The sequence below is a fragment of the Chiloscyllium plagiosum genome, unplaced genomic scaffold, assembly GCF_037043375.1.
Source record: "Chiloscyllium plagiosum isolate Xiang-an unplaced genomic scaffold, Cpla_swu_hap1 HiC_scaffold_2, whole genome shotgun sequence".
NCBI lineage: Eukaryota > Metazoa > Chordata > Chondrichthyes > Orectolobiformes > Hemiscylliidae > Chiloscyllium > Chiloscyllium plagiosum.
The window spans coordinates 76,357,724-76,369,780 of record NW_028270140.1 but is presented as its reverse complement, the minus strand read 5'-3'; the positions used below and the strand labels follow the sequence as shown (position 1 = coordinate 76,369,780).

Here is a 12,057-nt window from a genome sequence, read left to right as displayed (position 1 = left end):
TTCTCTGAGGGTTGGGTGTCTTTGGAATTCCTTGCCATAGATAGCAGTGGGGCAGAGTCCTTGTGTATATTTAAAGCTGAGACAGGGAGATTCTTGATTAGTAGCAAATCAAGAGTTACAGGAAAGAACAGGATAGTAGACGTGAGGAGTGTCAGATAAACCAGGATCCTACAGGATGATGGAACAGTCCACAGGGGCTGAAAGGCTTATTTCTGATCTATTACTTATGGTCTTATGATCTCACAAACTATTTAAATTATCAATAATTTTAAAGGAAATTAATAAACAAAAAGAAAACTTTTTTTAAATTAGAAAAGTCATAATATGGATAGTTCAGATCAACACAGGTTAGAGACAGACTTGGTCATTATACTTTTCAGACTTTGAAAACTGAAGACAAATTTTACAATGGCCAAAGCTTCTTCTGAAATAGATCAAATAATGCTAAAGTACTATAAAAATACAAACGTGGAAAATATTTTATTGTTTCAAATATTCAAATTTTGTATAAAATAACACCTTGAATACCCAATAAACCCAGAAGCATGCAGAGGCATCATTAACTTTCCATGCAGATCTTTGGGTTTCCCTTTCAATGTGAATTGTCTGGTTACACAAAATGACACTATTTACAACTGAAATGTCAAATCAGCAGTTCACAAAGAAAATGGAAGCTTAGACATTAACAGATGGAAGGAAAATAAAAGTTAAATGCTCATAACGGAGTTCAACATCTTTAACCCCAACAAGAAACTTACCCTGTCATATTCAGGATTTACTTACATGGTGCACAACAGAAATATTACCCTTTTCCTTTAACAAAAAAATTCAAGTTAGTCATAACAGGAAAGATTTTGACACAGTTCAGAAATGGGAACTACCAAAAATAGCAACAACAAACATGAATGTTCGAGGAGCAACAATAACTCCAATGTCCAATTTTATGTCGGTGATGAAATGTGCATTGCCATCCTTCTGCCCAGAAAGTGTTAACTCAATTAACATTAAAATAAAGTCATAATGAAACTAAGTGTCTAATGATTTAGGACTGCGAAGGCAAAAATGCCCTGGCTCAAAGATATTAATATTTTTCCCAATTGCAGAAATAGGAAGAGTATAAACAGTTTAGATTGCAGTTGTCAGAAGTTACAAAGACATACGTGCCAATAACCCTCTTCACTTGATCATACAAAACATGAACCTGGATAGTGGAGGGTGACACAGGAGCAAAAGGGTGGAGGGAAAAAAATAGTATTTTGGCAAGTAAAAACAAGAGAGATATTCCTAGAATATGAATTCCATGTGTCATATTTATGGCTGACCCCCTTGTATAACACCATTTAGTCGACTCTGAAAAATGAAAATAACTGATGTTAAATTCATTCATGCACAAACCATATAAATTTTCCAGTTTACGAATCATTTTTTGGCAAAATAACTCACTGTATGCCTGTTCTGTAAGGTTAAAATACACTTAATCAGAGATGACCTGGTTTGCTTTTGGTCTGCACTATTACATTAAGGGGACAGAATCACCTTGTAAGATACATTTTTGTTCAAATAATCTGTTTTGCAAAGTAAAATAATGAAAATTTCATTTTCTTTTAAATCTGAATTTTCTTACCCAGGTGGAAATCTTTTTTACAATCTGTTTATTAACTCACTCCAATGATATCACCAATGAAAAGCCCTTCATGAACATCAGATGGGACTATGAATGTAAAGTCCAGGTTTCAATGAAGCCTCCACTTTCATCTTTCCTGAGATAACTCAGCCATTCAAGTCATAGGAAGAATGATACATTCCCTCGTGTGAAAACAGACCATTCAATCCATCGAGTCCACAATAACCCTATGGTGAGCATACCACCGAGACCCAATCTAAAAGTTGTTCTTGGAAATACCAGAATCATGAAACCTATGTTTTCTACGGACTCTGAAACAGTAGTTTCCCAATTAAGTAAACTACATGACAATATGGTACAAGTCTGCAAATACAGAAGTACTTTGAACATAAAGTATTCTCCCTAAGTTTCTTTCTCATCTGATATAATTCGAGTCCATAGTTATTGGAAAAATCACTGAGCAAAACAAACTCCCATTAATAGTTTAGTCATATTAATGAGTTTTGATCCCATCACCACTGGCAAGTTCAGGTAAACTTTTTCTACCTGCATCAACTAATTTTATTACTTTTACCTCATACAATAGAAGAATTTGAAATAATATAGCTACTCAAATATTTAGCAGACCTATTATTAATGTATTAACCCTCAAAACCTAAGGCACAAACTTGCATTTTTTTTTTAAAAAGCAACACTTAATTTGCATTACAAACAAAAACAGAAATTGCTGGAGAAATTCAGCAGGTCTTGCAGCATCTGTGGAGAGAAAAGAGAGTTGGATTAATTTGTGTTACCTTAACCTCTTTTGCTCTCACATGTTATTGTCATTTCGTTGCATTTTGATCACAAAGGCTGGCTGACTGCAACAAAATCAACATTTCACAGATAAATCACTTCAAAGGCCATTTTTTTGGTTAACAAATCAACTCAGTGGAAGCCCAACAGCATTGAAAGAGTACAAATCAGTTGTGATTCTCCAAGTTAAGACTACTGACTTCAGCTATTGTTTGCTTTTCTCCCCCATTAGCAGCTCAGAATATTCCAAATGCACAATTATACTTTGCTGCGTTATTCTGAGTAACTCATCAACAAAAATTCACAATTCACACTTGAAGGCTGGCCATTTGGAGGAGATACTGCAGAATGCCAGTGCAGTACAAGAGGAATCACATCCAAATGTGGTCAATCCCTTAAAGTGGGAGAGGAGTAAACTGTTTTTAAAAATCACAAATTGCATATTTTAGATAAATTTGTTCACATTTATTAATAATTATTTACCCTGGGACACCCAGTTAGCTTTGTAATGTTTTCGCATGGCTATATTAGCTGTCATGAACCATTAGTCACAATTAGACTTAATCGAAATCCCATCAACAGTTTGAATTCACATTAAAACTGCAGCTTATTCCTTTGCTGGACATTTGTTGGTGCTAAAGCCGGTACCACATAAACCAATAGGAATGTCAATTTTTCAGATTATTTCAACTCTGATAAACATTCACACATTTGTTTACAATGTTAATGAACTGCATCCTGCATATCTGATCAGCCTGGTAATTTTGAAAGCTTGTGGACCTTGAATATTCTCCTCAGCCACACTATAAGAAGATTGCAGAAAATATAGCTCATTCCAACAATCAGCATTTTCAGCAAAAATTAAGGATGCCCACTGCATCTTCATTACCCTTCCCAACCCCCACCCCCAACACACCCTTTCCAGGATAACTTCTAGCCTTTTTAATTATTTCAAAATATGCAAACATAATTTTGTTTACATTTTCTTATGATAATCTCAGATGTGCAGCTCCATCTCTATTTCTGCTGACTCATCTGGATCTTCACAATTCATTTCTTCAATTATCTTCGGCTGTCTAAAATCTTCAATCTCAGTCAAGTCAACAGGAGGCAACTGAACTCTCCAAAACTGAAAAGAGTTGTATTGACAAGAAACTTCATCCCCAGGTGCATTCTAGAAGGGAAATAATAAAAAAAAATTTTTTAAACAGTTTCAGTGAATGTGTATAAATCATAATTCATTCAAATCATAGAATCCCTACACTGTGGAAGCAGGCCATTCAGCCCACTGAGTCTACACTGACCCTCCAAAGAGCATCCTACCCATCCCTGTAACCCTGCATTTCCCACAGCTAATCCACCTAGTCTGCGCATTCCCAGACACTACGGGCACATGGTCTAACCTGGTCTAATCACCTAACCTGCACATTTTTGGGCAGTGGAAAGAAATCAGACCATCCAAAGGAATTCCACCCAGACACAGGGAAAACATGCAAACTCCATATCGATAGTCACTCAAGAGTAGATTTGAACCCAGCTCCCTGGAGCTGTAAGGCAGCAGTGCTAACCACCGAGACACTGTGCCACCCTTGTAAGGTCAAAATTCATTTGGAAATGTGAATATCTGTAAACTACATTAACACAGTACCTTAACCACAAAGAACTTTACAGAAGTGTTATTAAGCAAAATTTGAGAGTCAGGTAAGGAAATATTAGGACAAATCATTAAACATTTGATAACTAAGACAGATTTTAAGGGAGAGAGGGGTACATATGTTTTAGAAGGTTAATTCCAGAGTTCAACGTCTCAGCAGTTAGGTCTTGGTTGAGAAGCTTTCTTTATAATTAAGTCACAGGAGGTGGGTGTCACTGACCTGGGATTTCGGCATCTGCAGTTTTTGTGTCTCTCACTACAGTGGCCTCGCATTTCGTTTTTCAAGACTCATTCCCTCCTGCACACTTCAATGAACAAATTTGTGTCCCTTTGCTTGATGGTATTGTGAGCATGAAGAATATTCAGGGTCATGCGGTCAGAGAAGTATCCCTCCATTTATAGTTCACAAGTAACTCATGGTCGCCCAGTGAGGAAACATGGTCTGGCTATGTTTCTTGAAAAGCTTTTGGCAGAGTATTTGCAATTCCCCTTACAAAAGGGGACGGGGACGGGGCATACGTTCTCTTTTTTAATAACAACTCTCTGGCTGGATGCAGAGGTATCTAAAGGCCCGCGGTGGCGTGGACAGTGCAGTGCTTGGAAGGTGTCTCTCTCTCTCTCACTCACTCACTCTCTGTGTAAGGGAATGTTTGAGTGGAGCAGCTCACAGCCGCCCCTGTGATTGCTGCCTTTACCTGGGCAGCCCCGCTCAGGCGGGAGGCGCGAGCGGGCCACTCTCCTGCACCGCCGCTCGCGCTCCCGCGGTCGCCGTCCCCGGCACCGGCCTCGTGCCGCGCTCCGACCGTGCTGCCGCCATCCGCGTGCCCGGGCCGCGCGCCCCCGGGCCTCTTGCACTCCGGCTCCTGCAGCGGCTCCTGCTGCAGCTTCCTCTTGGCGCTTGCCTGTGCACTCGGCGCCGGCGGCCTGACGCTCCGCTTGCGGTCCAGCGGCAGGGAAACGAAACGCTTGCCGGGCCGACAACACAGGGTCTCCTCCGCTTTCCTCTTCGACATCAGCCGTTCCGAGTCTCGGGTGCCGTCCTGGTGCAGGCGCCGAGTTCAATCCCCGCCTCCTGCTGCACAAGAGCAGGCTCCGCCAGGCACCGCACAACAAATAAAACTAAACACGCGTCTTAGTACCGCCCTCCAGAGGCGGGAGGCTCAAACCGCACCACAGCAGAAAAGCAAATGTCAAAGGGTTCAAACACTGACTGAGGAAGTGGTTCGGCGTTGGTCTAGTTTTTTTTTAAAAGGACGAGGTATTTTCTAATCAACCTGTTGAGAGATGTTATTACACACCTCGAGAGCAGGTGGGAATTGAAACAGGGCCTCCTGGCTCAGAGGTAGGGACACTACCCCTGCCACAATAAAGCGAGCTTGTGACTATAGCCTCCCTTAACTGGCTTTGCTCTGGTCCGGGTGGCTCTGCAGAAAGATCACAGGTTTGTTACATTGTAGCAGGAGGCAACTTGGCCCATCATGCCTGCACCAGTTCAATTACTTAGCATCAATCTCCTGCCTTTTCCCCAATCCACGATCACCATTTCTATTAAAATCATCATCCCCTACTCACTTGAATGCCTCTGTTGAACCTGCTTCTATTACATTTACAAGCAGTGCATTCTATACCCTAACTACTCATTGTCTGAATAATGTTTTTTCCTCACATCACCTTTGGTTTGTTCACACATCAATTTAATTCTATGCCCTCTTTTCTTTTTACAAGCAGGAATTAAATTTACTCAATCTAACCAGCTCATGATTTTGCAAACCTCTTGTCAAATCTCCTCTGAGCCTTTTTCTGTCCAAGGACTATTGTTCCCATTTCTTTAACCTATCCTCATAACTGAAGATAATTTTCAGTACAAAGACACATCACTCCATTATCACTCATCTAGCTTTTCCTCTTTCCTGGCTTACTATCAATATCCCTTTGTCTGTCCATCATTTTTCTCCCTCTCACTGGGCTCCGTCTCCACCTATCCACTCCCTCCCTCCCTCATCTTTAGCATAAATACCACTTTTTCCTTGCTGCTATTAGTTCTAAAGAAAGGTCACTGCACTGGAAACTTCACACTCTTTTCACAATTTAAGAGGGTAACTATCCTCTTGGAACTGTTCTTATGAATTGATTCTGCACTTCCTCCAACGAATTATCTTTGTAAGAATGTGGTGCCCACAACTGTACACATAGTCCATCTGAGATCTAACAAGTGTCTTCTAAAGTTTGAACATCACCTTCCTCTTGTACTCCATGCATCTTTTAATAAAACCATATGTGCTCTACCTGTCCTGCTGAAGATCTAGACCCCTCAAGAGGGGCTTCTTGGTTCGAGATCGGTGAAAAGAATCAACAAATGTGGTCTATTCAAAAAGCAAGGGTCATTAGTTTATTGAATTAAGGTACCTTGACACAATTCTATCCAGCAACACAGAGATTGAAGCTTCTGTGTTCTGTGGTGAAGTTGTGCAACTACATTTGAAAATTATACATTATTTATATGTTTTTAAAGAAATAATAAGTCTTAATTACAAGAAAGGTCCAATCAACCGTAATAAGGTGGCATGATTGAAGACAGGCTAATCTAATGGTATTCTATGCTAAAAAATATCTTATTTATATAAATTGTCATGCCATGTACTGGTTCAAGGTTAGTTCAAATGGTCAATTAATGTCAGTATTCAGCTTTTGAAAATTCTTATCTTTGAACTGCAACTTAATTCTGCAAATCAGCAGCATGGTTCACAGGCCATTTTTTAGTATTCTTTTAAATCGAGAAACCATTTTGTTATAATAAAAATCTACATATTTTTGTTGCCTAAATTCAAATTTTAGATCCTCACTGCCACCTTCAATGATCTGTGTCTGAATATCCAAGTGCCTTTGCTTCAGCACTCCTTTTTAAATTATACCTCCTATTTACTATTATCTTCCAATAGGAGTAGAACAAAATACATAGTGGGACAACAGGAATGTGTGTCAAACACAGAGAATGCTGGAGAAACTTAGCCGGTCTGGCAGCATCTGTAGAGAGAAAAACAAAGTTCACTCATCTGCAGAACTTCACAGCATTCACTGTGTGTCTCTTCTAATAATTGTTGGCATCATTTTATGATTTGGATTTTACTAGCTGTATCCCAAAACATTTCATTTTCTTGAGATCATTCATTGTTTGATGAGACTGGGGCAACCCAGTATCTCCTAAAAGGAATAATTAAAACAGACATTCAAGAGACATCCTCCTGTAGTAAGTTGGACTTACTGAATGAAACCGAGAAGCCCCTATCTGAGCTGTGAAGGCCAAGTTGACTCCATTCTTCTGAATAAAAAAAACAGGGTTCTATTTCCTTGTTGACAGTCAATGCCTCCTGCTTGGGAAAGGAGAGGATAAAAAGACAAAGGGAACATCTGGGATAGGCTGGGAGGCAGGTGAAATTAGAGTGGTGCTGGAAAAGCACAGCAAATCAGGCAGCATCCAAGGAGCAGGAAAATCGACGTTTCGGGCAAAAGCCCTCCACCAGGTTCCTGATGAAGGGCTTTTGCCAAAGACGTTGATTTTCCTGCTCCTCAGATCCTTACTGACCTGCTGTGCCTTTCCAGCACCACTCTAATCTTGACTCTAATCTCCAGCATTTGCAGTACTCACCTCTGCCTGGAAGGCAGGTGAGATTAAATGACAAAGGGATGATAATGAAAAGCAAATAGGGACAGTTATGGGAGAAGTAAAAGAAGAAAAGATAGGTCCAAGTGAGGTATTATGGGAAGGCAAAATCGTCATCAGCAGTTGCCAGACCAAAAGGGTGGAGGGGTTAGCATATGAATTTGTTAAATTTGAGATAATTCTGCAAGATCATAAAGTGCCTACACAACAATTATAAACCTCAGTTCTATTTCATTACCACCTATTTTGATTCATCTGTCAAGTTGTTTATCTGTAATCCATTACTTGCAGAAACTTCTTCCAAATATAAAATGGGCAGATTGAAGCCATTGCTTTCAGTCTTATCTCCAAATTATGTTCAAACCAAAACAGAAATTGCTGGAGAAACTCAACAGGCCTGGCAGCATTTGCGAATAGAGGGAGAAAATCTTGAGTGTAGTGACCATTCTTCAGAACTGATAGCAGCAATGAAAAAGTGGTATTGTACCTGATGATGGTGTGTGTGTGTGTGGAGGTGGGATGGAGGGGTGCATGGATGGGTGGAGAGGGAGCCAAGAAAGAGGGAGGAAATTGATGGGCAGACAAAGGGGTATTGATAGTAAGCCAGGAAAGAAGAGAAGCTAGATGGGTGATAGTGGAATGATGTGTAGTTGAAAACATGTTATCTGTACTGAAAATAACACATTTCAAAACAGGACCTGGATGTGAGAGTAGGTAATAGACATGGAAGGAGGTGGTCAAGCTCTAAAATTGTTAAATTCAATACTGACTCGTGAAGACTGTAGGGCAGCAAGATTGAAAATGAGGTGTTCTTCTTCCAGCTTATGTTGAGCTTCCCTGAAGCACAATAGCAGGCTGGAGCAGGACAGAAGATAGAAATTGTGGCATGGGAATACAGCTGTGTGTTGAAGGGGAGGCAACTGGAAGCCTGGGATCATTTCTACAGACAGAACGTGATATTCTACAAAGTAGTTACCCAGTCTGCATTTCATCTCCTTAATGTAGATGAATCTACCTTGTGAACCGTGAATACAGTGGACTGATTGAGTGAAGTCCTAGTAAACTGTTGCTTCACCTGGAAGGTGTGTCTGGGGCCGTGGCTTGTGAGGAGGGAGGAGGTAAAAAGGCTCATGTCCAACTGAATGGGAAGGTGCCAAGGGCATCTGGGGAGATGTTGGAAATGGAGGATGGAACTAGGATGTTCATAAGGGAATAGACTCTGCAAAATACCGACAAGAGAGAGGAGGGGAATATGTATCTGGTGGTGGCAACCTGTAGGAGGTGGCAGAAATCATGACTTACAATCCTTTAGTTGTGGAGGTTGGTGGGGTGGAAAGTGAGGACCAAGGAGGCCTTATTGTTGTTGTGCAGGAGAAGAAGGGGTGAGATGGGAGTGCAGGTAATGGATCAAGCATTTTTAAAGACCCTGTTAACAGTGATGGTGAGAAATCTTTGGTTGAGTTAAAATGTGGATATTTCTAAAGTCCCCCGTTGGAAGTTGACATCATCAGAGTAAATGCAACTGAGACAGAGGAACTGGGAGAATGGAATAGAACTTTAACAGGAAGCAGTGAAAATGTATAGTCTAGGTAACTGTGGGAGTTGGTGGATTTGTAGTAGATATTGCTGACCAGTCTATCGCTTCAAATGGAAACAGACATATCAAGGAATGGCAGGGAGGAGTCAGAGATAGACCCAATGAAATTGCACTTTTTATCAATTTTGCCAATTCCAGATGAGAGAGGAAAGCAGCACTAATGATGATGAATGTACTCTGGGTGGGGATTTCAACATATACCCCGAAGAGAAACTCAGCAGCAGCACTACTGATTGAATTGGTCAAGTCCTAAGGGACATAGCTGCTATACTGGGTCTATGGCAGGTGGTGAGGGAACCAACTAGAAGGAAAAACATACTTGACCTCACCTTTAAATCTGCTGGCCCATGACATTATCAGTAAGAGTGACCACTGTACAGTCCTTGTGGAGACAAAGCCTCACCTTCACATTGAGAATACCCTCCATCGTGTTGTGTGGAAACAACACTGTGCTCAATAGATCTAGCAACTCAAGCTTGAGCATCCATGAGATGCTGTGGGCCATCAACAGCAGCAGAATTGTACTCCAACACAATCTGTAATGAGTTTTGAGAAAATCTGTAGCTCGGGTTGAGATTCTGGATGTAGGTTTGCTTGCTGAGCTGGAGGGTTCGTTTTTCACCTTCCAGTTCAGCGAGCAAACCTACATCCACAATCTGTAACCTCTGGCCTGACAAATTACTTAGATCTGTCTATCACTTGCTGCTTATGCTGTATGGTAGCTTCACCAAGTTGACATTTCCAAATAGCAAATCCCCATGCAACCATTATCATCAAGCCAGGGGAAAACCTTGGTTCAATGGACAGAGCAGGAAAGCATATCAGGAACAGTACCAGGCGTACCTAAAAATGAGGTATTAATTTGGTGAAGCTACCAAACAGGTCCACATGCTTGCCAAACAGCATAAGCAGCAAGTGATAGACAGATCTAAGCGATCCCACAACTAACAAATCAAATCTAAGCTCTGCAATCCTGCCACAACTAGTCCTGAAAGGTTTTGGACAATTAAACAACTCACAGGAGGAGGTGGCTTCATAAATATCCTCAGTCTCAAAGATGGAAAAGCCCAATACATTAGTGCAAAAGGTATTCCTGAAGCATTTGAAACAATCTTCAGCCAAAAGTGCAAAGTGGATGATTCACCTCTGCCTCTTCCAGTAGTTCCCAGCATCACAGATATCAGTCTTTGGCAAATTTGATTCACTCAAATCTGATTCAAAACAAAAATCATAGGTATCAGGGGAAAGCTTTCCGCTGGTTGGAGTAATACCTGGCAGGAAGATAGTTGTGATTGTTTGATGTCAGTCATCACAGGTCGAGGATGTCTCTGCAGGCATTCCTCAGAGTAGTGTCTGGGCCCAAACATCTTCAACTGCTTTATCAATTACCTTCTCTCCATCACAAGAGGGGTCCTTTGCCTATGAATGCACAATGTTCAGCACTATTTGCAACACGTCATACATTGAAGCAGTTCATGTTAAAATGCAAGAAAATCTGGACAATATCCATACTCGGGCTGATAAGTGTCAAGTAATGTTCATGCCACACAAATACCAGTCAATGACCATCACCAATAGGAGGCAATATAACCACCACCTGTTGACATTTAATGGTAATACCATCATTGAACACTTCACTATCAACATCCTTGGGAGATGCCGTGTTGGACTGGGGTGTACAAAGTTAAAAATCACACAACACCAGGTTATAGTCCAACAGGTTTAATTGGAAGCACACTAGCTTTCGGAGTGACGCTCCTTCATCAGGTGATTGTGGAGGGCTCAATCGTAACACAGAATTTATAGCAAAAATTTGCAGTGTGATGTAACTGAAATTATACATTGAAGAATTGATTGTCTGTTAAGCCTTTCATCTGTTAGAATACAGTGATAATTTCACTTCTTTCATGTGTAAATCACAAAACCCTTTTTTTTAAAGTTGCATTCTTGGGTTAGCTGTTAACAATGGTGATAGCTAGACAATATGTTGAAGCTGTTAGCCCCCTGTGTTCTCTGTCTATGACCTGATGTTTAGATTGATTCCAATCTAAAAAGTGAGATAACAGAATTTTATATAAATTCATGCAGTTTTTGAGCTCAGAGTTCTACATGAATGTATGTGGTTTTTGAGCAAAGTGCAATGTAACTCTGAAAGTACCAAAAAATTCACCCCACAAAATATATGTGTGCATGTGGGTCTTTGTCTGTCTGTGTGTGTGTCTGTCTGGGGTGGGGGTTGTATCCCATGAAGAAGTAGGGTTAACTAGGACTCAATACCCATTTCCACAACTTGGATCCGAAGAAAGTCACTTTTTTATTTACTCATGGACATCGCTGGTTGCCTAGCATTTATAAGCCCGTCCTAGTTGTCCTTCAGAAGGTGGTGGTGAACTGCCTTCTTGAACTGCTATAGTGCTGTAGGTTGACTTATAACGTATTAAGGGAGGAAATGCCAGGACTTTGATCTAGGAATTGTGAAGGACTAGTGATATGTTTCCAAGTCAAGGTTGTAAGTGGTTTGGAGGGCAACTTGCAGGTGCTTATGTTCCTATGCTGCCCTTTTCCATCTAGGTAGAAGTGATTGTGGGTTTGGAAGGTGCTGCCTAAGGATCTTCGGTGAATTTCTGCAGTGCATCATGTAGGTAGTATATACCACTGCTGCTGAGTGTTGGTGTTGCAAGGAGTGGATCTTTGTGGATGTGACGCCAGTTAAATTGATTGCTTTG

The 12,057-nt window shown here is 40.8% G+C and overlaps 1 protein-coding gene across 2 annotated transcripts; it reads right to left on the bottom strand.

Annotated features, from left to right (window-relative positions):
- Positions 1 to 461: 461 nt before the first annotated feature.
- On the bottom strand, positions 462 to 5,135 carry LOC122560987 (uncharacterized). 2 transcript variants are annotated; one of them, XM_043712239.2, is made up of 3 exons: positions 4,769 to 5,135; positions 3,400 to 3,593; positions 462 to 2,380 (listed from the first exon to the last, which is right to left on the bottom strand). In XM_043712239.2, the coding sequence occupies exons 1-2, from the start codon at positions 5,084 to 5,086 to the stop codon at positions 3,417 to 3,419; spliced, it is 495 nt and encodes a 164-aa protein (XP_043568174.2). In that variant the 5' UTR covers positions 5,087 to 5,135; the 3' UTR covers positions 462 to 2,380; positions 3,400 to 3,416. The 2 variants fall into 2 exon arrangements, with proteins under 2 accessions (XP_043568174.2, XP_043568168.2); XM_043712233.2 differs by having other exon boundaries at positions 462 to 3,593.
- Between the last annotated feature and the right edge of the window lie 6,922 nt (positions 5,136 to 12,057).